This window comes from Pomacea canaliculata, linkage group LG2 (genome assembly GCF_003073045.1).
Source record: "Pomacea canaliculata isolate SZHN2017 linkage group LG2, ASM307304v1, whole genome shotgun sequence".
NCBI lineage: Eukaryota > Metazoa > Mollusca > Gastropoda > Architaenioglossa > Ampullariidae > Pomacea > Pomacea canaliculata.
In genome coordinates this window covers 12,893,145-12,919,283 of record NC_037591.1, presented here as the reverse complement: position 1 = coordinate 12,919,283, position 26,139 = coordinate 12,893,145, and the positions used below count along the sequence as shown (strand labels likewise).

The 26,139-nt window shown below is 37.1% G+C and overlaps 1 protein-coding gene across 1 annotated transcript in view; it reads left to right on the top strand.

Moving 5' to 3' along the window:
* The window catches only part of LOC112557947 (bromodomain adjacent to zinc finger domain protein 2B-like), a 69,664-nt gene extending 44,077 nt beyond the window's left edge, over positions 1 to 25,587 (top strand). The window contains 25 exon segments of the mRNA XM_025228112.1: positions 675 to 704; positions 2,858 to 2,977; positions 3,454 to 3,516; positions 4,401 to 4,478; positions 4,888 to 4,999; positions 5,454 to 5,596; positions 5,955 to 6,056; positions 7,280 to 7,389; positions 7,725 to 7,799; positions 8,075 to 8,300; positions 9,203 to 9,259; positions 9,750 to 11,925; positions 12,919 to 13,074; positions 13,582 to 13,955; positions 14,514 to 14,689; positions 14,869 to 14,999; positions 15,002 to 15,096; positions 15,420 to 15,509; positions 15,788 to 15,844; positions 16,294 to 16,406; positions 16,936 to 16,978; positions 17,323 to 17,518; positions 17,521 to 17,659; positions 18,347 to 18,490; positions 19,069 to 25,587. Coding sequence (XP_025083897.1) covers positions 675 to 704; positions 2,858 to 2,977; positions 3,454 to 3,516; positions 4,401 to 4,478; positions 4,888 to 4,999; positions 5,454 to 5,596; positions 5,955 to 6,056; positions 7,280 to 7,389; positions 7,725 to 7,799; positions 8,075 to 8,300; positions 9,203 to 9,259; positions 9,750 to 11,925; positions 12,919 to 13,074; positions 13,582 to 13,955; positions 14,514 to 14,689; positions 14,869 to 14,999; positions 15,002 to 15,096; positions 15,420 to 15,509; positions 15,788 to 15,844; positions 16,294 to 16,406; positions 16,936 to 16,978; positions 17,323 to 17,518; positions 17,521 to 17,659; positions 18,347 to 18,490; positions 19,069 to 19,225 — 5,163 coding nt within the window. The 3' untranslated portion in view covers positions 19,226 to 25,587.
* Positions 25,588 to 26,139: the final 552 nt, after the last annotated feature.

Below are 26,139 nucleotides of genomic sequence, written 5' to 3'. Positions count from 1 at the left end.
TTTTTAGTCTCTTTGGGTTTTTCTTTTTGGTGTTAATTTGTTTTTACTGGTTCCCATCAACCAACATTTCACATGTGTCACCTTGTATGCAGGCTAAAAGTAATAAACTGCAGACATGCAGGCGATCTGATTTGTTTCAGATTACAGTGAACTTACCACAAACTAAAACAAAAAAGTCTTTGTCTTAGATATATTTGAATGACTTCTTGGAATCCTGATTAAGGGAAGAAACTCTGTGTAGATAACATTTTTGGATTGCTTTTGCTGAAATGGATTTTTTAAGTGATTCTATTTTGCTTTAATTTTTTTAAAAAACTAAAATAACTGCAAATCATAAAAATAAGTAAAAGAATAAAAAGAAGGTACATTTAAGAGATGTTTTAAAATGTTAAGTAAATAATATGTAGATAGAAAACCTGAAAACGAAAGTGAATTACAAGATGTGCTCCTGTCTGATGACTTCAGGGTTTTTACCAAGCAGGGTTGCTTTACTTGGCCTGCATACAAGGGGATGCAAATCTTTCAGCCACAGCAGCAGAAGGGCGTCCACCATCTCTAAGTTAGCAATTCACCTCATGCATATGGGAATGTTATTGAAACCTGACTTAGGCCTCAATCATGCACACCATTTGAACAGTTTGATTGAGTTGTGCATTTTATGATATCTGTTGCAGTCAAATCTTCTTTGGCTTCAAATGGAAAGAGTGAGTGAGCCCAAATTTGGCCGTCCTTTTTATCTTGTTTTTAAAAATCAGTAACTGACAAAGCAAGACGTTGGCTGTAGTGGGCGTGACTCCTGGTGTGCAGCCTGTGTGCCTATCTTTACATGATTGGAAGGAATTGCATGAGTTCCGGAAATGCTTTGGCAAACGTATGAGTGGAATTGTAAACATGGAACTGACCTGTATCTCTCTTAAAGAGATCTAGCAAGGGAAAAAACTCTGTAAGGTCAAAAAGCAGGATATGCTGAGTTGTGAGCCCCTAGAACAGCTGCCACTTAGTGAACAAACATTTTCATTCCAGAGCAGAGTAAAAGAAATCACAACAATTGAATGATGATAGAGGGAAGAGTGGGACAAGGATTATCTTCAAACAGCAGTGCACTTAATTTTTTAATGATCTTTTTCTTTTCTTTAAAAAAAAAAGGAGGTGGGGGCAGGCAACTAAGAGTTGGTTTGCTGTTTGTAAAATACACTAATCGAAACATTAAAATTTGTAGTAGCACTTATTTCAAAAGCAAGATCATACCCTAGGTTAATGATACAGAATTGAAATGACTTATAAAGGAGTTTTTTTGTAGCAGAGGATCTTGAGAAAAATATAAGATCATTTTGTTGGCAGGTTAGCAAGAAATAAGAGATCGAGATGAGACAAGATTTATGTGTGGGGGGATCTAAGTAAAACTGTGTTAAGATTTATTAGGGGAACATTTTTTGGGGGGATGGGGAGGTGAAGATGGCGGGAAGAAAAAAACATGCTTAAAAAAGTATATTGGAACCAGACCATGCCTATAGTTATATATTAACAAACGTGTAGTCAGCAGTTCATGATCTTCAGATTAGATGCTGCGAGATGTAGACCAGAACAAGACTACACTGTTTTCACAGCAGTCATCCTTTTGCATTTTAATACCAAGGGAAAAGAGCATGAAACACAGGGAATGTTACAATCATGTCATAGTTTATAGTAATAATAGTAACTGGGCATGAAGGGGAGGCAGTCAGATATGCCTGCTGGATCGACCTGTCGGAGACTGCTGCTGATGGTGTGCGATCAAAACAATTGTTACACTTAAACTGTTCAGTATGCTTTTTTTCCCATTCTGTTTTGTCAGGCTTAATGCGTGCTTTTATGTGTGCTGCTTTAGTTGTGCATGTAAACTGTCTGCAAGCTGAAGAGATACTGTAAGAGTACACATAAGTAAGAATCAAACATCACAAATGTATTTGTGGGTACTTATTTTTGCTATAGATAAAAATATTGTGACATGCTATGCACATTAATTGTTAATGCTTATGTAATTAAGTGCTGGTAAAAAAACTTTGGATATAGAAAGTTTAAAATTGCTCTATAGAAGATGCAGATTCTGCGTATGGAGTAGAAGTAACAGAATTTTATGTAAACAAGAATCAGTGCAAGTGCCTTGCTGAATTATGGTATTTGTATGCTAAATATTTGTATGTGTTACATAGCGTGCTCAGCATTTTCTGTGCAGCGTTTAGTGTGCTCAGTATTCCCATGCAAGTTCTAATTGTGCTTAGATTTCTTGAATGTAGTCAAAAGAATTGAGACTTAGAGCCTAATTGCTCATCATAGATTTTTGATACTTTAGATTCCAAGTTGATGTGAATTGGATGTGAGATAAATGTGAATGGAAGGTGAATGGTCTATTGTATATTACTCTGACATACAGATGCTTAGGATATTTGGCAGGAAACATTACATATATGTTATAGGGAATGTTACATGTTATAAGACCAGAGCATAAATGACATTGGGTTGGTGGTGGGGAATCAGTGTTTAGCCAGATTATAACCAGATCAGAAGTAAACTAAGACTTGCAGCTAAACAGCATGGACTGTTCTTCCCTTCCAACCCTCTGAAAATGGGATATTCATGTTATTGTAATGAATCTCAACTGAAAATAGCTGCTAATGTAAACTCTAATGCATACAATTGATCAAACTAACATTTTCTTGTATATGCATGGGCATGCTGTGTTGCAGTTTACAAAAATTAGCTTGTAGCGTGGAGGAAATTCTAAAAAAGATAGACATCATCAAATGAGAGGAATTTTAAAATGCATGCTTCATTATAAGGAGGATTACAAGTGTTTCATGCAACTTTTTCCCCCTAGGAGCGAGAAATGAAGAAACAGCAGCATCTCATGATGAAAGAGCAGGAAAAAGAGCGCAGGAGACAACATTTTCTTCTTGTCAAGGCTCTTGAGCAGCGGAAGAAGCAGGAAGAAAAGCAGGTAGGTGGAGAGTCATTGGCTCTATTTGATAACCGATGTCAAGTGTGAGGCACTTCCCCAACTAAATTTGGTGTCAAGACGAGTTGTTGTCTTCAAACTTGTCAGCTAAAGGTTTACAGCCCTTAAATATTGTAGGTCAAGGGCGTGCAACTCAAATCTTGGAGGTCATTGCTGGACTAATTTCTCAAATCTTGTATAAAGTAACAGCACAATGTCCAAGGAAGGAAATAATTTCAGTAGAACAGTTTAATATAAGTGCTCAGGTCTTGGTCCACCAATGTCTGCCAGTCGGCATCTGCAGGAAGGATTTGATGAGAGATGGAGAAACCTGAAGTTTTTCCAAGGCAATTTCCTTGGGAGAGAAAAACTCTGGCATTGACTTGGGAACATGTCCATCTCAGAAAATTATGTTTATTTATGGCCAGTGTATGCCAGAGTTTCTAAAGGTATTTCATCTTCATATTCTATTTATCTAGGAAAAAGAGAGAATGCGGGAAGAGAAAATAAGAGAGAAGAATTTAGAAAAGGAAAGAAAAATGGTGAGTAATGTCCCTTTTCTTAGGTGTTAGAAAGAGTCGTGTTTCTTTTCAAATGGACTTCATGGGCAGAGGGATGCAGGTTAAATATGGTGAAGAAACCATTTTCTCAGTGCAGTTACAATTTTTGATTCAGTACATTATTGTAGACATGTTGAGTGTCCCTTATAGGTTCATCATCGTGTCTAGGCCAGGTAGCTTTGCCCAGACAATTAATGATCTAAGGATGTTGACTAAGACATCATGATTGGAGCAGTAAGTGTGTACAGATGTGGGTAACACAGGTTTGTTTCTATCTTGAGGAAGGGGCAACAAGGGATCCAAAAAATGTTTCTAATTTCCTTTGATGAGATCACAAATGATGGCCTCCATCACACCCGTTTAATTTATATTTTTGTCATTTAAAACGTTAATATTTTATAGTTTCTTCACTTGGTGCAAATTTATGAGTTTCGGTGCCTTTGTTTCTCCATGTTAAAAATCTGATTGTTAAAAATACAAAATGTTATTAAAGGATACAACAGTTTAAAACATTGAAATATATCCATTTGGATAAAAATTTGCTGCTGAAGCCAGGACAAGTGAAATGGTTTGTATTGAGGTATCTACATATTAATGTTTATATATGGCCATTCTTGTGTGTTTGGCACATACCCACACACGCACATATGCATACATGCACACACACACAGATTAGCTACCGAGTGGCATTCCTAGTATACCAACAACTCTGAATGATTGCTGGTTATCCTGCTCACTGCAGTATGAAGGCACAAATCTTGGCTCACTTTCATGTGATGGTTGTTAAATTCATGGATGGATGATGGTGTTCTTTAGTTTATTTGATTTGGAAATGCTTCACTTTTGGTCATCATTCTTAATTGCAGGCTCAGCGTCAGCTGGAAATGTTTATAGCTCGGGAGATGAAGAAGCCTATGGATGACATGGAGCTGAGAAATGTCAAGGTATGTCTTGAGTACTCTGGAAAATCTGGAATGGAATTTTGTGAACAGAGGACAGTATAAAGCAGCTGTGTGTGTGTGTGGGCGCTAATGCGGGTGTGTATGCATGCATGTCAGTGTTTATTAACAAGTGCATTCATGTACACAGCTTACTGCCTGTTTTCTTGCTTTACATGCATGGACGTGGGTGCACACACGCACTCTCAAAATGTGCGCATACACACAGAGACACAATCTCTCTCTCTCATACAAACACTTTTCCCCCCACTTCAGGTCTTTTTTTCCCCTCTCTTTTGTCCTCCATTTTAACCCACTGCAATGACATGATGTAGTTTGTTTTGTTTTGTTTTTTTTCCTTGCTGCAATTTTGGATAGCTAGCATAAATACTTCTAATTTTTCCAATCCAAACAGCAACTGCCCAAGTTTCCTAGATGCCCAGAAGCCAAGCTAGCTGGTCCTGCCTTTTCTGACTGCCTTATGATTGTGGAATTTGTTCACAACTTTGCTGAGGCTTTAGGACTTGGTAGGTCCTTATGTCAGGATGTTTGTTTTTTTTGTTTTGTTTTGGTAATTATTTTCAGGCTGTTATGTAAGCAGAATGTTACATGGTCACCATTAATCAATCAGTTGCCACTGCAGATTGCTTAATGCACACATAATTCTTCTGTTGTTTCTCTGTCAAACATCTGATATACAAATAGATGAGCATAGATTGCTTTACATCAGCACCTGAAAAAGCAGCTTTTGATATGGAATGTATATGTCATTGACTTTTGGTTCTTTTTAAAACTTGTTTTGTGTGTTTTTTTTTTAAAAGAACTGTCAGCATAGGTTACTTCACAATACCATAATTTCTCATGCAAGTTAAAAATTTTAACTTGCTGTCAAACGACAAACCTGAGGAATTAACTCTGCACAGAGATTTTAAGTAGAGAGTCCTGTGCCACAGCCTTTTAATGTTTGCTTTCCTGGTCTAGATCCTGACAGCCTGCCCACTCTGGAGGTGCTACAAAATGGCTTACTCAACTCCAGTGAGGAAGATGTTGAAGAAGTTGTCACCTTATATCTCCACCTGTTGAAGTTTGCTCTTGATGACTTGGGGGTACCTAATCCCAGAGAAGTAAATTTCTTTCTTTTTTTCTGAATTCTTAAACAGTTAAAAATGTTTTGTAGGGGGGATAAAAGGGAGTAAACCCCTATTATTTCAGGTTTTATTTATTTAGTGGATTTTATGTTTTTTTTTTACATCTATAATTAATTAAAATAATTTTATAGTTAAAAACAGAGCAGGGAAACTTCAGATAGAAGATATATTGACTAAACTGTAAAGCAGTGTTTGGCTTATGTAAGAATTGTCTCCCCTATCTTCTCCCTTTTCATTGACAGTTCCATGTTTGTTTTAATTGTTTATCTGACTATAAAAGTTGGTGTGTTTGCTTGTCAAGCAAAGGCCATGATGGTTAATCTGTTTATTTCAGGCAATGACCATGCTGAATCAGAAAATAACTGATCTAGAGATTACAGATGCTACAATGTCAGAGGTCACCCGTATTTTCCTTAGTGCACGAGGAGAGAAAAAGGTAATTTAGACCAGTGCTTGTGTTTTATTCTATACCATTGTTGATTATTGATCAGCTTTAGAAGACATAATTGAAACATTTTTTGAACCATAAATGAATTCTAAATATTTTCATGGAAACTTTTAAAAAAAGTTAGAGTGATTGATCATAAAGCCTAACTGTATGGTATTTAAAAAAAAAAGTGGTTGTTGAAATATAAGGCTAAAAGAAAGCAATTTGTCAAAGATATAGTTTGGAACCTGTTTAATTTTTTTTTTGTAATTCTTCGCATTAACTCTACAGTTTGGAGTTAAATTATAATTTTTATAGTGCACTTTCCCACTTTGAAGTAAGCATAACAGGCTTTAGAAACTTAAAGCAAAATAAAACACACAGATAAATATTTTTGGCTCAAAGTGAACATAGCTTATAAGACATATCAATAAATATGCACAGACATGGCAACATAGCATCAAAATATAGGACCAAGATTTTAATATATAAAAAAATCATTCAGTATATAGTGCATGATATATATAGTGCATGATCACTCTCATGAAAGAGCATGTTCTCAAAGCTTGAGATAAAGTAAGATATGGACAGCATATGAAGAATGGAAGGATGAACAACAGTACTGACAAGTAATAAAAGACAAACAGAAGATGCCAAGAGGAATCGGGTAACAAAATATGATGACTGAGGTGAGATTCATGAATCTGCAGAGGGAGACAACAGGGTGGACAAGTCAATAAATGGGGGAAAAAAAAGTTAAGAGAAAGGGCTAAAAGATGGACTAGCATTATAAAGTGGACTGTTGTTAGGAGTAATGCTCATATGTTTTTAGTATACCCTTAAAGAAGTCGATGGCAGATATGGAAGAGGAAAGAATTTCACTATTTTGATACACAGTACATAAACATCTGGTGACTGTGGTTAAGGTGAGGTGGAGGAGGCTTAGTTTGAACATTTGGCTTGTTTGTCGGAATGAACTTCTAGGGACAACGGTTGAGAGAAAAGTAAATCAGTTCCTGGTCCAAGAGGTAGAAAGGCATAAAACACATTTATTATGAGTAAAGTCTACATTGATTACATGCACATACACAATGAAATCTAATCATTTTCTTGCTTATCCATAGAGTATCCAAATTCGATAGAATTGTCAGGAATTATGTTGGTCTATGTTGTGCTGGATGGTATTGCTAGAAAAGGCTTGTCACTAAAAACTGTTATTATTAACTGTGCAGATGAGTGAGTGGCTTCTAAAGACTCCTTTAGAGGCTCTGAATCCTACCAAAAAAGCTGCTATCATTGCCTTCATCTGTAATGAACTGCTAAGCAGTAAACTGCTGTCTGGGTGAGTTACTTGCTCAACTTGGACAACAAAAAAGATCTGTAAAAGACGAGGAGACGAAAAAAAAAAAAGCAGGATGTCATTGAGAAGGGGTAGAGAGTAGTCTGGGCCCTGTTCATGCATTTTTATGGATGTAAAAAATACAGTGATGAAGTTTTGTTTTCAGAAGACATAATTTATTTACTGGCCTAGTTTATTGTTATCAGTTATATATATATCAGTTATATATTATATATATTATATCAGTTTTTAGGGCAGAGAAACACTGAAACTTCAAACGAAGTCCCTCTAATAGTGAAAACTCTGTGTGTGTAATTTTTTCCCCCCCCTATTTGCAGAGAGATTGAAAAGCAGCTAGAGGCTATCAACACATTACGCAGAGACAAGTGGATTGTTGAGGGCAAACTCCGAAAGTGAGCTTCTGTTGTGAAAGAAAATATCTTGGTTTATTAACATTACACACTCCCAGTCTTCTTTGCATGACTAACATGTGACCTGTTGTTTACACAATTTGAACTAGACGTGTTGTTAACTTATACCTAAAACATATACATAAATGTATGCTATGATTTGTTTTACTGATTTTAATCGTTTTACTGATTGTTTTCCCTCTAAAGCAGTTAACTTGTTTTTGTATGATATAATTTGATATTATGGTCTTCATTGCATTTGCCTGTGCATTTTTCAGACTTCGTACTATGCGAGCCAAACGATTTCTAAAAATAGAGCACCTTCCTCAAATATCAGCCACACCCACAGACGAGGACAGCATGACCAACACCACCATGGTCTCTAATAAGACTGGAAGCGAAGAAGAGGATGAAGATAAGGAGGAGGATGAGGAGGAGGAAGAAGAGGTTGTGAGTTGTGATGAGAGCGATGCCACACATGCGACAGGCAACAGATCAGAAGATGTGGGTTACAGTTTTTGCTTTCATTCTTTAGTGTGCAGTGATGAAGAAGTAATAGTAAAAATAATAATATAGTAAACCATATTTCAGTCCTGTGGGCAAGCTCTTGGCACTTTACAGAAAAAAGACACACATACACAGATGCACGAACAAACGAATGCCACATGAAATGAAAGATATGTAGCCAGAAGCTGCTCCTAGCTTTGCACAATTCTTTTGAAAAACTAATCCAGGCTGCAAATGCTTCTTTCCGTACCACAGGTCAGTTCAGTCATAGAACGGATCTAATAGAAGCTTTTTTTTTTTTTTTTTGTCTGCTCATCGAGTTGCCTGCAGAATGCCTATTTGAAAAACCTAAATAAGTTCACAAGCTGTCGGGAGTGCAAACTCAGTGATAAAGTAGGTTCATTAACTGGAACTGGCTGTTTGGATTACCTCATTGCTAAAGATCTTATTGCGCCACATGTTGATTCTGCAGGATAAATACCACAACAAGTTTTTGAGTTTTTGCAGCCATCAAACATAACTTCTTGTGTTTGACACCTAAAGCGTAAAATGTAGAAGCTGAAAAAAAAATAGTTGTTATTTTTCTTTAACAGGCCTAAAGCTAGCTAGAAGAACTGAAACAGAAAACATAACAATAACAATCAACTTTATTAGTCCCAACGGGCAATTAAAATGGGAGGTGTGCTATGTTTCAAAAATATATATATGAAAAAAAAAATATCTGTTGTATTTTGAGCACAGATATCTACTTTTAAAACTTATCTACTTTTATCAGTGTTATTGAGTAACAGTGTCATGCTATAATGATTGTGATGATTTCTGAAGAGAGATGAAGCTGTGCATGAAACTTTCAATTTAGATTGCTTGTAACTGTTATGTATGAACCCTTTTATTCTTAGGAGGATGAAGGTATATCCAAGGAGGAAATGGACAAGAAGATTGACAAGTTGGTAAAGGTGAGAACTGCCAGTTGATGTTTATAATTTCTTAAAAAGTAACACCTAACCCCCCAAAAAATCCAGCAGATTTTGTTGCTTGATTGGGCTTAAGTAAGTTGCATGGCAGGGATTATTAAAATCTGAGTAACTCAACTTTGTTTGCAAGGTATAAGCCTACAGTTATGCACATACAGAGGTCAAAAGTGAAGTCACTGAAGTGCATCAATACACATGATTGACTAATGCTCCCAGTTCTGCATTTTGTTTTTCAAATTGAGGAGTATTATTTACCAAGATTTGTATGAATTAAAACAGTTGTTTGATAAAGGAAAATGCAAGTTGGTTAGCATTTAGATTTGTAAAAGTTGATTAAATTGAAGATTTTCAGCGTACCTGTTTTTTTCAGTTTTTGTTTACTTATTTCAGTCACTTTCAGTCACTTGTTAATGGTTTTTAAAAATTTGAACTGTTCTGTAGATTTCTATAAAATACTTCTTTTGGCTTTCAGCAACACAACTCCTTTGATTCCAAAGTGGCTGATGTCACAAAGCGTTTGCGAGGAACATGTCTTGGCCAGGACCGCTACAAACGGTTATATTGGATTCTTCCTGCAACGGGAGGTATTTTTGTTGAAGGGATTGAATCTGGAGAGACAGAAGCCCTAGAACTTGAAGCAGAACTTCGAGCAAAACAAAAGTCCAAAGAAGAAGAAGAAAGAAAAGAGGCAGAAGATACTGAGGTAAAAAAAGAGAAAGACAGTGAATTGATATTAGATGAGAAAGAGAACATAAGCTCAGACTCTCACAAAGTTGAAGGTGTAGACGGGGAGGCTACCAATAACATGACGAGGAAGGAGAAGAAAGAGGCAGATATCAAGTTAGACAAACCTACAATAAAAGAGGAACCAATGGATGTCGACTTCAAAAGTGAGAAAGTGGACGATTTGGTTGTTAGCCTTCAGAAGGAGACCAGGAATGTTGAGTCTTTAGCTGAAGTCAGCAATGTGTGTGTGAAACAAGAGTTTGATGATCAGCTCTCTGTCATGAATGGCAGTGCTGTTGTTGATGAGAAGATCGATGGTGTTTGTGATGAAAGTACTATTATGACAAGTGTTGACACCTCTAACACTTCCATATCCTCAAAGGCAGCAGCAGCAACGGATACGTTTTTGCCTCTCTTGCAGACAGAGAACATAAGCTCTCTTGATCTGGAAGGAAAGGACTCTAAAAAGCCAGTGAATTCCAGCCTTCTGTTTCAAGAGCCTATCTTGAGCAAGCTCAGTGATTTATTAAAAATTCCACATGCAGATAGCAAGTCAGATGTGAGTGAATGTTTGTCAGGTAAGAACTCTGTAACCACAGAGGCATCACCTGTGGCATTTACCTCAAGGCTTGCACAAACTTTGTCATCCACAGCAAGCACCATTTTATCATCTGCATCTGTTTCTGCCTTGCCAGCAACCCCTCCAGGTGCTTTGCCTGCTACCCACTTGGTCATACCTTCCACACCTGTGGCATCAAAGCCACAGATATCGTCACCAATAATGCACAGCACACCTTCTGTTTTGCCAGTAACCACACCACTTGACAGTGCAGTTAGCATCATGACATCCACAGATTCATTAGCAATGTCATCTTTAGTATCACCTGTTTCCTTGTTGACCACAAAGAAGACTGTGACTGCAACAGCTGTATTGTCATCCACACCGGTGTCATTATTATCATCAATGCACAGTAAAACTGACTGTGTAACAACATCACCTTTGTCGAGCATGGCAATGTCGCCGTCAATCACTACAGCAACCACTGCTGAAAAGGACCATGCACCTCTCACAGCATCTCCTACCACCATCTCGTCATTCTCATCGAATATGTTATCTCTGCTGAACAGTACCCCCATCGCCACCTCAACCATTTCTTCTTCATCGTCAATCCCTGCTAAAAGTGACAAGAAGTCCAACTTCATCAGCATTGATGCTCTGTTGAAAAAGGAGCCAGATGCTGATGTCGCTACAAGTGTTCCCTCCTCAACCTCCGCCACGACTACTGTTTCCTCGACCTGGAACAGCCACAGCTCTGGCAGCAACAACCACTTCCTGCCTCTCAACTTGTTCCCACCATCCCCTCTAGTCAGTGATCACTTCCTGAAAAGTTACGCAGACATTCTGGACCAGAAGCCCTGGTTTAGTATTCTTCCTCGCATCCCCTGTGATGAGCTGTCACTGACGAATGCTTTGCACGCCACCACCAGTTCTCACATCGGTGTTGTGTCATCTGCCAACATTGCCAGTGCCTCTTTGTCCCTGCTGTCCCTGCTTCCAATGCAGCATGCCATACAGCAAGCCAAGACCCAAGCTCAGGCTCAAGGTGCTGCAGCAACTGCAGCTTTGCCACCTCAGCCTCAGTCTCCTTCTGTTCAGTCCCAGTCCCATTCAGAATCTCAGACAGAGTCCCCACTGGACATATCCGCATTCCAAGCCCACCTGTCCTCCAAGAACAGCTTGGCTGATTTCTCCTTGCAAGTTTCCACAGCAACAGATACATCCTGCTTGTCAGCAGTGGGCACAGACTCTTTCAAAGTGCCTGCTCCTCCTTGTGACTCCTTATTTGGAGAATCTATGACTGAAGCTGACTACCTGGCCATGTTGCAGAAAGTGCAAGGAGAGCGGCTTCCCATTCCTTTGAGTAAGCAGCAGTTTATTGGGGTTTTTCTAGTGAAATTTTAGTGTCTTTTTCAATTCAAAGCAACCTAGTTTTGCCTCTATACAATAGGATGCTGTCTTTGCTGTTGGCCAGATGGAGGCACTTGCCTTTCTGATGAGTGCACATATCCAGGCTGCATGCTTCTTGTCTACTTGCACAAAGCATGAATACTGCCTGTGGATGCTAAAATGTAGTGCAAGTTAACTCAGATGTTGAGCAATTTTTTATGGCTGTTTTTATAGGCTTTGTTCTGTCATGTCCCATGGTCTTGCTGGTTTAGAAGTCTGGTAAGAATGTCTTTGATGGTGTACTTCATGTATGTGGTAAAGTAGTGGGAGTGAAAGAGGAAAAGCAGAGTGAGAAAGGTTGTATTTGAGTGTCAGGAAGATTATTATAGATAAGAGCCATTCTTTAGCTGATTGCTTTTGGCAGCTCAACAGTGTTTTCATACTGTCAAACTTCAGTTTGGTCACAAAACGTTTTCATATCCAGGTCTCTTATACTTTTGAATAGGCATTGAAATGACTGACACTCAAGTTAATGTATAAAGGTAGTGTGTGAGCAGAATGTAAGCTCTCTGTGTGTGTGAGTAGATATATGCAATCATCCGTACATAGATTTATATAAGGTGTTTGTCTTTTTTCTTATGCTGTAAAGAGTTATGTTGAACAACACACCAAAATTTCATTCAAGAGAAAAAGTTTTTGTCATTTCTGTGTCAATGGTTTGGATAACCACTTCTGACTTCTATATGAAATGTAATGTTTCATGCTCCTGGATTTCTCTTCTTTGCTTATGTCTTAATAATGGTGAAATCTGAGAATAAACTGCATCAGAAATAGTTTAATTGATGTAAATATTTCACAAAAAGGGGGAAAAAATCAAAGCATTCATGGGTACCTTCTTTTCCTACCACCTATTTGAAAAGAAGTTAGATTAAATTTATTTGCTCTTTCATTTTAAAACATTCTACAGACAAGCAGCGTGGCTGGTGGAAAGTTTCTGATGCTGAGCAAGTGCGACAACTCTACAACAGCCTTTTGAGCAGGGGCATTCGAGAAAGAAACCTTGCCCATACTTTGCGGAAATACATGGATGAGCTTTGCACCCAAGTTTGCACAGTGGATTCGCGTGAGTAAACTGCAGGAAGGTGGAACATGAAATGGGTTCTGAATGACTTTACAGAAGTTGTGTACGAGAGAATATTTCTTGAGAATAAAACTTTATTATGTGCTTTATCTACAAACTGTCCTAACCACTTGTTTTTGAGTAAACTTGATTATGTTTCTTGCAATTTGTTGTTAGATTTTGTAAGTAAAATTGAAAATTATTTTAGTATTTTTTTATTTTGTCTCAATGTTGTTGTGTTTGCATTGCTCCATACACGAGTCAACATTGCTGTCAGTAGTTGTGAACATTGTCAGTTGACTAGTCTGCCTTCTCATGTTTCCCTTCAGGTTTATGACACTCTCCATTCCACTCTGGTTTGTTCTCTAATTTCTCTTTTCTCTGTATAAATCACATGTTTCCTCTTATTATAAAATATGTTATTTTCTTGTTTGTGTGAGGACTCTATAAAATCCAAATAATAGAACATAAAGAGCAAAAAAATGGATGGCAATCGTTTTTTATATCTAGGTAAATCCCAGTGTGTTAAAGATGAAAAGAAGGAGACAGATGAACCACCAAGCAGTGCTCCAAAAAGCACTGAACAGAAAGGTGAGACTCCAAAAGAAGACAGTAAAGATGATACCACACCTAAACAAGAATCGAATGAGAATGAAAATGTGGTGAAAGAGGAGAAAAATCATGAGGGAGAGAAGACAGGGACAGAGGAGGCTGTGGAAATGGATCAGGGGGCAGAGGACGAAGATGAGAACATTGACGATGCTATACCAGCCGACCCTGAGGACAGCTGGAACTTGCGTGTAGGCTTTGAAGTAGAGATGGCATGCCTTGAGGATGTAGAAGCACTAGAAGATCGTATATTCAATGCCAGTCTTCAAGTAAAAGTGAGTTGCAGGTGGCTTTCCTGGCACAGACTTTTCAGTTCTGTTGCTGCATTTTTATTTTGTATGATTGTGGAATGCTAGTGTTTTGAATGCTTGTGTTGCAAACCTGCATTCATCAAATCTTTTTCCTTGATCATTGCCATGGCATACACAAAAGAAAACTTGTTGTAGATTACCATCTGAATCATCTTTCCTCATTACGATAGTTGTTTTAAAGTTGATTGGAACTTCTACTTTTGTTTATTTTTGACATGGTTGTATCTTCTTTGTTCATTGGCATTCTCAACTGCTCACCATGCTGTTTCTCTTATGACAACCATATTTTCTCCATATCAGCCTGCAGTACAAGATGCATCACCATACCAGTTTGCATTTCCAGCGTGTAGAAGAAAAACTGTTCACAAAGTCTTTTGTACACCTAACAACATAGAGCAGCAATAATTTGTTGCAGTAATTATGAAATTTTACCAGCACCATTCCATAGCCTGTGCAGTAAATGCATAATTTTTGTGTGCAAACTGTTTGCTAATCTTGGACTACTGCAATCTCTGGCATCAGCAGAGTTGGAAGCTTCCCCAACGAGGTACTGAGGATCCAGATATTCACATGGTGGACAGATCTGTGACAAACCCTGAGCCTCCTTGCTGCTACCCCATGGAGGTGGCAAGGGAACGCATTCTGCTTCTGGAAAGCAATATTGAGCGACGCTACCTCAAACCACCTCTCATCCGGAAGTGAGTCCAAATCTTTGTAGCTTAGGTTGTGCCTCCTGCGTGTATATGAGGGCATGTGTGTGTGTGTGGGGGGGCTAGATTTTCATCTGATCAAGAGCTTTCCCTCCAGTGATACTGTAAATAAAGGTCAGTTCCTGAATGGCATCACATTGAAGGTCATTGTATGTTTCTCCTTGCAGCGTACAGCTTAACCTGGCCAACATAGCTGGCAGTTCAGAGACCAAGAGTGGAGAAGGTGACAATGACTCCTTTGGTCGAGAAGAAGGTTCTGACCACAATGAAGATGTGCCACCCGGCTTGTTGCTTTGGCGGCGGCTGTTCAGAATGCACAAACACCTGCACAGTTAAATCTGTGCACTCAGCTTCTGGGAAATTCTATAGCATGGGAAAAGTCTATAATGAGAGTGGTTAGTTTTTGTTGCTTTTTTTAATTTTTTTATTTGGTTGCACAAATGTTTCTTTTAACTATTAAAAGATTTGATTTTTTTATATTGTCGTCTTCATTTTCTGGTGATAATGGGAGGTAATATCTTTGTATGGCTACATTAACGGACAAAAGAGTGCTGACCTGTTTTCATTTTGAGTATTCAGTGTATTTTGTAACTAAATGTTCTGCTGTACGTACACCTGTATCATATGTTTGGTTGTGAATGTTTTTGAGTTGTGTGTAGACCTCATTTCTTTAGTTACTTTTGAGATGCACTGTCAATCGTTTCTGTGGTGTTGGTAGACATGCCAGATATGCTTGAAGGATGACAATGAGGCTGAACTACTGCTGTGTGATGGCTGTGATAAAGGATACCATACCTACTGCTTCAAGGTGAGTAGATGTGTGAGAGAGAGAGTGTGTGTGTACACACACATGCGTACAGTTTAATGTGTTTAGCAAATATGTGAAATTTTTCAGAGTGAAAGAGCATTTGATTTGGTAGAGGAGTCATTCTGAGAGATTCCTTTACAACCTGCATTGGGTTCCACTTCTACTAGGTCTACTTTTTATTTCTTTTAGTAAAGATCATTTTCTTTTTTAATAAACCTATGAATACAAGAGTTTTAAATGGAAATTAAGGAGACAATAACAAGGTTTTTCTGTAACAGCCCAAGATGGAGACAATACCAGAAGGAGACTGGTATTGCTATGAATGTGTATCAAAGGTAAAAACTAATTCATTTTCACTTGCTCAGATCTTGAAAAATTCTCAAATAGAACTGTTTGAATATATTTTCTCAACTTATCAAACTTGAAATATATATATGTGAACTGAATGCTTTTAATTTTATTGTGATTATAAACATATCAGATAAGTGAAGTTCAAAGAATACATGAATTTTAATACATTATCCAGATTTGTAAACATAATTTCGTTGTTCATTCAACAAATTGCTGTAGTAATGTCTTAAATTGGAAATAAAAATGTATCTATTGGATTTCTTAGTGTAGTCAGCTAATATTCTGCTTTAGTAATATAATATTGATAACATTTAGTTGTATCATTTTAGTTGTATCATGTTTAGATTTAGTAGTATAGCATTGATAGCTTTTTTATTTTTCAGAAGTAGAGACGCTGATGTTTCATTAATTCTGTGTTTTGTGTTCATGTCAGGCTAGTGGCATAGCACACTGCATTATATGTGGAGGAAAGAGTGGCAAGATCGTGGAGTGTGACAAGTGCCCTCGGGCTGTCCACACTGAGTGCCTTGACCCACCTTTGCCCAGGTGTGTGCATGTGGGAAGTGTGTGTGTTTGGGGTAGAGGGGGATGAGTGTGCATGTTACATGCATGTGACATATTAGTTGTATTCCTTATATGCAATATTTAACTTAGTCCCATAGTCCAACAGAAAGGGAAATCTGTTTAGATGATGTTTTCACAGTGTTAAATGCCGAATCTTTAGCTTATGGTGGTGAAGAATAGGTTCAAACCCAAGGGAGGGAGGTTAGGAGAGCACATAAAGTGTTTGCCACTGTAGTATTCATTCTTCACTAATTGCTTTCATCTGATCCAGCAAGTACCCTCACCTCCCTCTGCTGGATTAAATCTATTCTTTCCTGTAAGATGGTGAAAGTTCAGTTTTTAACCTTTATTTATCGTAGTAGATAATCCACTTCCTTAAAACTTGCATTATGAGCCATGGGTAACTTCTTGATTCTGAAGTTTACGGTGTAAGCAAACAGCTAGTATTAATTTTTGCTTAACTTCTCAGCATTTCAAATTTTGAATTTTTCCTTTTTTTTTTTTTCACTAGGATGCCAAAGAAGTGGCAATGTGCTACTTGTCTTTCCTCCAAGGTAAACGTCTGTACATTGTCTCTTGCTGCAAACTTGCTGATTTTAGTGGGTTTTTTTTTTAAAGGTGTTTTCCACAAGTGTTTGAAATGCTTGGGTATTTAATGTTATGAACTCAATGGCTAAAATGTTCTTTTACACAATATTTAGAGTTATATATGGAATGCATAGGACATATTTTTCATATTTCATTTAAAACTCAAGAATACAGAAAAGTTTCAACCAAAATCTATGAACCTACACATTCTGTTAAAGGACAAAAACAAAGGCAGAAAATGCCAATCTTATCTAATGTTTTGGCATAGCAAGGAAGACTGAAAGGTAATACTGATTTAATATCTTGGCAGAATAAGAAATGCAGTAAAAGAAAAAGGAAGGAAAACTCTCCAGCCACAACTGCTACAGGTGAAAGACGAGATCCTGGCCAAGTTTCTAGTCGAGAAAGGAAAGAGCCTGATGCCACCGTGGATGGACTGTCTCCAGAAAAGAAAAAGAAAGAAAATGCCAAGGAAAAGGAGAAACAGAAAGTGGAGAAAAAGAAAGAGGAGAAAGAGAAGGCAAAAGACAAGCCAAAAGACAAGAAAGAGAAAAGGAGAAGGGCAAGGAGAAGAAGAGTAAGAAGAAGGAGAAAGAGGAGACATTGGTGTATGACCAGAAGAAGGACAATGAGCTGGACGTGTGTGGGTGAGTACAGTTCAGGGCTGTACATAAGTAGCTTGTACTTAACGAGTGTTAGGTCAGTACAGATCAGGGCTGCACACACATAGCTCGTACTTACAGATGTGTGGGTGAGCACAGTTCTGGATTGCACAGATGTTGATTGAGCTTACATTTGTGTGAAGATATTTGCTAAAGGAGAAGGGGATGATTATTGCTTTGACATGTATATTAATCCTGTAGTGTTTAAACTTGTGAGTTTTTTTTATTTTTAAGTTTGTACACCAGGGAAGAATTGGGTTATTATCAGCTTCATAGGCTACCAGTTCAAGTTTGCATTGATTACAATATTATCACAATTAGGGCTGTCTTCCCTTATCCCTAAATCCCAACCCATCTCTAAGAAATATTTTTCAGAATCATGTGAACTTGTCCACTCATTCTTCAGTCCTTAATCTTTATCCATAGACTTTATGTTTGTCACATATAATTCATTTGCTGACACTTGTGATGCTTTGTATGATTGTCAGTTGTTTAGTCTTTTGTTGACAGTGCATTGTGCTGTCATTTACATGGGGAAATAACTCTACAAATTTAGTTATTGTTATTATTAACCTAGTTTATTTAGTCAGGCACCATCACTTATAGTCCACTCAAAAAAAAGTTTTTTTCTTCATTCATGAGCATTCTGTACACACTTTTTCTTGTTAACAGGAAACTTCTCACAGAACTAGAGAAGAGTGAAGATGGATGGCCTTTCATGAAGCCAGTGAACATAAAGCAGTTTCCGTCTTACAAGAAATATATCAAACAACCCATGGACTTCTCAACCATGCGTAACAAGCTCAGGGACTGTGTGTAAGTGATGACCCCGCTCAACCCCACATCCTTCACCATCAGGGTGCACTTTTGGGTTATTTTCCTGGCACCTTTTGTTTGTGTGTACTAACATCAGGGGAGAAAATATTTCATTTCACTGTGCCTTTGGAGACAAAAAATGCATTTGGGTATATTCATTAAACTGTTTTGAAAAAGTAACAGTTGTAACTGTGAAAAACAGCATTTTTTTTTTAACATGTTGAAGCAGTTTTAGATATGACCTATGGGCCCCTGGAGGTAGTAGCAAAGGGACTACATGTCAAGCAGACACCTAAATCATGTTCTCAAGGGAGGGTCTTCTCTATCATCCTGTACTATGTATACTGGTATTTTCCACCTCTTTATTCAATAAATAAGAGATGGTACTCTAAAGGCTTCATTCAAGAATATAATTTGTATCATGAGTGAAATAAGAAGAAGCTTTTATCTTTTAAATATAAGTAGGCAGCTTTCAAGGGTAAAGCTACCAAAGGACTTGAAACTAATGAACAAAGATTCTACAGCAAACAAAGTGGTGCTTATTGTGTTTTTTTCTGTGTATTTATTTGACCATCTAGGTACAAGTCTAGAGAGGAGTTTGCTGCGGACATCCAGCTAATCCTCAACAACTGTGAGACTTTCAATGAAGATGATTCTGAGGTTGGCCAGGCTGGTCATAGCATGAGACTTTTCTTTACCCAGCGGTGGAAGGACATATTCCGGGAGGACAGCTAGCTGGGCGACCAGTTCAACCATTTTGTTGTTATTATGGGAACATACGTTTACAATGTCATTCTTCACAAGATGGTGTCCGGTTGTAAGTGGAAGCAGGCAAGAGAAAATCTGCCCCGGTGCTACACCACGCTTTTCAGGGGATGAGGAGGTGGAGAGTGAGCTGCTCTTGTATTTACTTATTTAACATTATTCATGTGTGAAAGATAAGCAGTTTTTCCTCTCAGGTTTCTTATTGTAGATGTTTCTTCAGACTCCACTGGAAACATTTTTCTTTCATTTTGCAAACAAGACATTGATGACGAGGGAGTGAAATGACATGGATGGCCTTAACATTGAATGTAATTCTTCAGCACCAGCTTGGAGATTAGTTCGGGAAGGTGCAAGTCAAAGGTCAACCAAAACAGAGCTTGGCTCCATGGTTCCTGTTTGGCTGCATCGAAATATGTATTGAAAAGTGGACAGTTTAAAAACTCTTGTTTATGTGTTGCCATGCAGTGTAATCTGGGATTTGTAGAAGAGCAGTTTTGAGCTATCCATCACATGATCTGGTCATAAATACGTCTATGTGTGAGATATCTCTGTGCTTACCTTCTGTTGCAGCAACATGCTGACATGAAAACATGCTAGAACTAGGTTGTGTTTCTTCACAATTACAACTCTGCACAGTGAGATCTTTTACATGCAGTACGCTCATCATAAATTTTGATCCGTCTGAAGTGTTGGTGGATTTGTAATGCTGACCAGATGTCTGCCCATTTGAAGTCAGCTTGTTGATGTGTTGCCACTTGCGATAAAAGACAGTTGGACCAAACATATTATTTTGATTCCTGTTTTGATTCATCTAAGCCTTTTTCTTCATTTGTATATTCTTGCTCTTTGTGCAAGTGTTATGTAGCCTTTTGCCATGTCCTTGACCGTGTTTTCCTGTTGTGATAAAATGACTTGAGTGCTTGAGAGTGTGTTGACATGCAGCTTTGTAAATCACTGACAGTATAAAGGACATAGCATAATTGGATGTGAGCATAATGCATTGTGCAGGCACAAAACCTGCTCAGACAAATGAGCAACCCACAGTTCATAGGTTGCTATGTGGTTTTGATAATCCATAATTTGATTCTTGTTAATAGTCCAGACCTTATATGTAACTGTTAACATTGTTTGAAGAATTTTTCAGCTTCTGTTGACAAAAACATAACTTTGAGAGTCTGTTTTACTAAGTGAGGTAAACATTGAGTAGGACATTTTTTTAAAGTTAAAAATTCAAACCAAAATAGAAACTGAATGTTAAAGTTTTTCTCAGATTTTTGCTGGAGAGGATGTACAGTATGTACTGTGTTTATCTTTTGGCATGCTCAATGATAATGTGTTTTCTCTTTTTTCTCTTGGTAGGTAGTTGCTGATATTTCATCAGCAGTAGCTAAATCTACAAAAGACAACCATAGATAAGTAAGACAGTTGTGATGGCTTTCACAGAAGTTAGTCTGGATATGCACTCTGATGCACATTTGGATGCATTGGTATTACCCTTAATTGAATAGTGCAGAGCCTTTACCCTTGATCTCCCCAGTGGTGGAATAGTGTCTGTGGAGTGTGTTTTAACTAAATTTTGCACAAGGTTTGTAAATGGTTCTTATTAATTAAAATAAAAAAAAGTTATTCATGAATTGCTAGGAAAATTGCGCATCTTAATATCAAAGATTTTTATTTGCTTTTAGAATTGTAATGGTTTGAATGAGTCACTTTGAAAGCAGGACCAGAAATGATACTCCTTATTCCAGCCAGCTCAGAAAAGGTGGCTAAAATCACATCTGATTCCAGTTTTCACAGCTTTAAAAACCCTCACCACTCCTTAAAAACATAGTTTTTGTCTTTATAATGTATCATTAACCCCAAAAGTGTGTCTAACCCTTATGTTGGGTCCGATTAGCAGATTTAAAGAATTAATCTTATTTTTCGCAGTTTGCTTCTTTCCTTACTTTGCTCGAGTTAGGTACAATGTATCTTAGATGCAATGCTTTATAAACTTTATGAAAGTAGCATGTTTTACACAAAGGTATTGAGTCTGCTACATAATTGGAAAATTCCAGTGTTATTTGATGACCTGTGTGGCTGTGGCAAAAGAAAAAATCTGAACATTTTTACATAAGCTTATATTGCTAGAAGGATTCTGACCAAAGTACAAATTAGGAAGGAGAGTAGCATAACATTTGGCCCTAAAAACCATCCTGATGCCCTAGACATATCTGTGCAATGTCTTGAGCATGATGTAAAATAGTGCATGCAGGATTGGATAGAATCACTTCTGTTTCTATTTTAGGCAAAGGAATTTCTAGCATTGTGGAAGGAGAACTAAATGAGATTGTAAGAAGTGAATATCTTGGTCCCATGTGGAATGAAGTGTTTGTTTTGGATAGTAGCAACACTATATTCCATTTCTGTAGAGATTAGAATTAATATTAATAATACTATAAGTAAAGTACATAAAATAAATGCCTTTTTATTCCTCATATTTGCTTCATAAGGGAGAGATATTTTAAGTTTAATGTGTACAGAATATGGGCTGTTTATGTGTGATAAATATATGCAGGAGAAGCAAGAATTGACATCTTCCCGCCAACCCATCCAACCGAACTATATTCATTAAGAGTTCCTCTACTTTCCACCTTTACATTTTGGCAAGACATAAAGTATGACGAGCTATATAAAAGATGATGGGAAAATTTTTCTACTCGTTAGAATAACGAAGAAGAAGTTGAAGATCTGGTAGTGTTAAGGACATTTGAGGTCATTCATCCAGGATGAAGTCCAATAATACTTGTAAACATTATTAAACATGATAAAGTTGTGGTAGAGATGAATTATAACTTCTGTTCACAGATAGCACCTCAGGTTTGTTAAAGTGAAGATCATTTGGTTGCCTTACTCAATCACATTCTCATAGGCTGCGGTTCAGACAGGAAATGCAGGAACACTAAAATAGCCATAACAGAGAAAGCTCTGCTTTCAGTAGCTTTGAAGTTCTCCTAACACAGTGTTTGACAAAATCTCTTGCATAATCAGCCTTGTAATGTCTACATCTGTGTGTATTGAATTGTCTTTTTTCTGTATGATACTATTTATTTAGGAGCTCATTACGGTGGGTAGGTGTTTATATATGCATACAGTGCATTGCATGTATCCATGCACATGTGCATGCATTGAAACATTTTATTTTGCCTGATGAATGTTGGTTGTGAAAACTCTTGCCTCATTTGAAACTTTGTACACATTAATAATAAGTAATAGAGGTGAAAAAAAGCAAGTCAAGACAGATTTCCATTCCTGTATATAAATCTGTATCAAAGTGATGTCTGTACGTCCTGCTGTTTTGTTCCTCATATTTAAAAAAATATTGCGTTACAGAGGGGTTATGTAGATTCACAATTGTTTTGTAAAATTACCTGTGAACACATCTGTTTTGTTCCTCATCATTCACTCTGTTCTTGCAGAATTTATGCATGCCATGCGTTGTCCTGAAATTAAAAGTCAGACAAATAATATTCAGGGATTATTAACAAAGCAGTCAATTACCTCGTTACTCACCAAATCAGGCAAGCAATACGACAGATCATAGCTATCACCACTCCGCTTTATTTAATAAAATGATGCTGTTTATTGCTTCTTTATATGTTATAATAGCATCTTTATTCATTTCTTGCTCATAATCTGTTCATTATTTTGGTGGTGTTATAATTGATAAAAGGATTTTTAAATCCTCAAGCTTAATTTATTTTTCATTTTTATATATTTATCTCTGTATTGGTGATAGTTCACTGGTGTCTTCGGTTTTCTGACAATAATGGAGGCATCCCTTTGGTCAGAGTCTGCAAGTTTCTCTTTTCTGAGGTCACCAACATGTTCTATGGACCATGTCTTGGCTAATAGGTGAATGATTGAGGCTCCTGATCTTTCCCTTCTGATATCAAGATTACTGTAAAATCCCACAGCAGTGTAAATTTGGAAAATCAAGTGTAGCTTGGGTAATATAATCAGACATGCATGATCACCATTAATAGTCATTACCTAAATATCTCTTCACCACTCTTTCGATTGACATATTATCATTTAAAGCATTCATTTCAGCATAGCAGTAGCAGATTCCTATTTATAATGTTGGCTCTATATACCAGATAATATGAAGCACACAGAAGGAATAATTAAATTTGTCTTCAAGATTTAGAAATCTGCAGTATCATTGTTAACATTAATAATATAAACGTTCTCAGTTGTCCTTACATGGTATTGTCTACTTTCTGAAAGTCATCATAAAAACATAGGAGAGACTCTGTGAATCATAGGATTAGAAAGAGCATGAATACCAGGTGCAGACACCTTTTCTTGAGTAAGTCTTTTTGCTACTTCTGTTGAAAATTTAGCAGTTGTCTGTTTGTGTTCAAGTGTATGTTATAAAATCTTTGTACATATTTTTTTATACCTTTTCTCATGTAATAATCATAAGAACTTTGTGCTTTTGTTTTGTGCGTGATCTTTTAAATTGCCTCTCCTACAGTGAGTGCAAAATGTGACTTTTAAACACTTTATAATGCTATAAAGTTGAGTTTTGGATTTGTTTTGTATGGGATTTTTTTTTTTTTTTTTTGTAAATATTGTCATAAAAACATGCCCATATTGAAGTCTGCCCTTAGTTGAGAGTCTGTATTGTTGTACCTGGTACCTTCAAAATACTAGTAAATGTGTCTATAGACACTGATAATCATGTTGATTATACTGTTGATGACAACCTGTTCTAGATCTGATAAAATTATTGTTGAATGTTGTCCTTCTTCAATCATTCTTTTTGGGACATAGCGAAAGTCTTACAGAACAGACACAAATCAATAAGAGGGCATCTTGAGTGAAAGTTGTAGAATTTTTTTCCTCTGTAAGAAGTTTGCATGCACATTTTATTTATTTTTAGAACACATGATGTTCCTCAAGTTGTTTACTCATTATCATAGATGCTGCCCAGTGAAACAGAAGAAAATTTTTAAGGGGTGGGTCAAAAAACTTTCCAGCTTTTTAACACAGCTGATCAGATCATCAAAACTGCTTGCACATTTTTCCAGGGTTGTTTAGAGTAGTACAGGGTTTGGTAGAAGGATGGTTAAAAATTGCATGTGTTTTCCAGTACATGCTGTAAAGGGTAAGTTGTATATGCATGCAAAATGTATGACTAGCCAGCATGTGTGTAAGGAGGTCATTATGAATGTTTACTGCTGTTCCAAGATTTCTCGTCAGTGAAATTTATTGCAGACATGGTGCTGCTGTTTGCAAGAGCAAGCAATATTCAGGAGATGCAAGACATTCTCAACAAATTTTCACAGCATAGTTAAGCTGGGATCATGAATGCCACAAACATCAGGAACCGACACATTTGTTCAAGCGTGTCTTTGTTTTTGATATACACAAATCATCTATTTATCATCTCATGTTGGACCACATTGAATGTGTGTTGAATACTTGAAACATGCATTTTTTTTCGAATTTTTTTTTTATATGTATGTTGTGATGGTTTGTTTCTGTGCACTGCCTTTAATGTTATCATAACAGCTGTCTAACATGATCAAAATTTTGTTGTGAATATTTCCTTGAAAAAAATCTATGTAAAAGAATGAATATATCTATGTGAATGATTGTATATGGGGGGAAAAGCATGTAAAGGGTTAGGGGAGATCATTTAAGCTTATGCTGTAAAACATATCTAATTGTTGCATCTTGTAAAATTAAGCTACATCTAATAGAAAAAATGTGTTACATTTGATGCATATTGGCAGTGTCAGTTCTGATTAGAAGATGCTGTTGATGTTACATTATCTCTTCCCTTAAATGTGACACTGGCTCAGGTGTGCTTCAGATTTGTCTGTTTTGTGTACAGTGTGTGTACTTTTATAATTGTGTACATACATGTGATTGCAGACTGTCCCCTTACCCTCTTGTAGTTGATTGATACTTTTTCCTTAAAATCAGTTTTGTTTCTTTTGTTGATGTTTCACTCATGTGTTCGATACAGCACTTTTAAAGTTTTATGTGAGATGTTGTAAACTGCAACATAAACAATAAAGATAGGGTGAAAGGACTGTATGTTTGATGTGTAAGTACATGTTGCAAACTAAATTAAAGATTTACTCCGGCTGTATTAAATGTATTTTGAAGCAGTTACCATGAATCTTGTCTACTTGTATTTGATAATATGATGGAGAAACCCTGCTCATTTTGCCACACAACTACACACACATTATCATCATTTGTGAACCATTTCATGTGGAGAAATTGTTCTCCATGTGTCTATGGCAGTCCTCAATAAAGTAAATGCTGAATGTTAATTGCATCTTTTTTAATTTTTTTTTTCAGTGTGTGTTTGTTGACAACAAATTATAAAAATTGTTTTCTTCATTATTTAAAAAAAATTTGATTTCGTTGTTATATGAGCATGGTCGATAAACGTAAATTCGTTGCTGTGAAGGCGAAACAAAGGGAGTTCACAAGAGCAACCTTTATATCTAAACTCAAAACGCGATTAACTCCCTTACTACCAATTCCTATCAATGCTACTTGATTCTTGTCAGTGGTAAGAGGGATTTTAGAATAATAGATCGCGAAGAAAAATAGTTTATCGTACGCGTTTGAAAGATAGCAGCATCGTGAGTTAGGGAACGGGAGAATGAGCCTTATTGCGACTAAATGGAAGCCCTGACTGTACGAACAATAAAGGGTGGAACCCTCACTGGCAGCACGGATGTGTACAGATTCATGCTGGCGGCGTCTGCTCTTCCGACTGAGTGGGCAGACAACTCTCAACATCAAAGAACGTTAACTCTGAGCGCCCATAGTTTCAAACGATGAAATAAACTTTGTTTATCGTCTGACATCTCCAT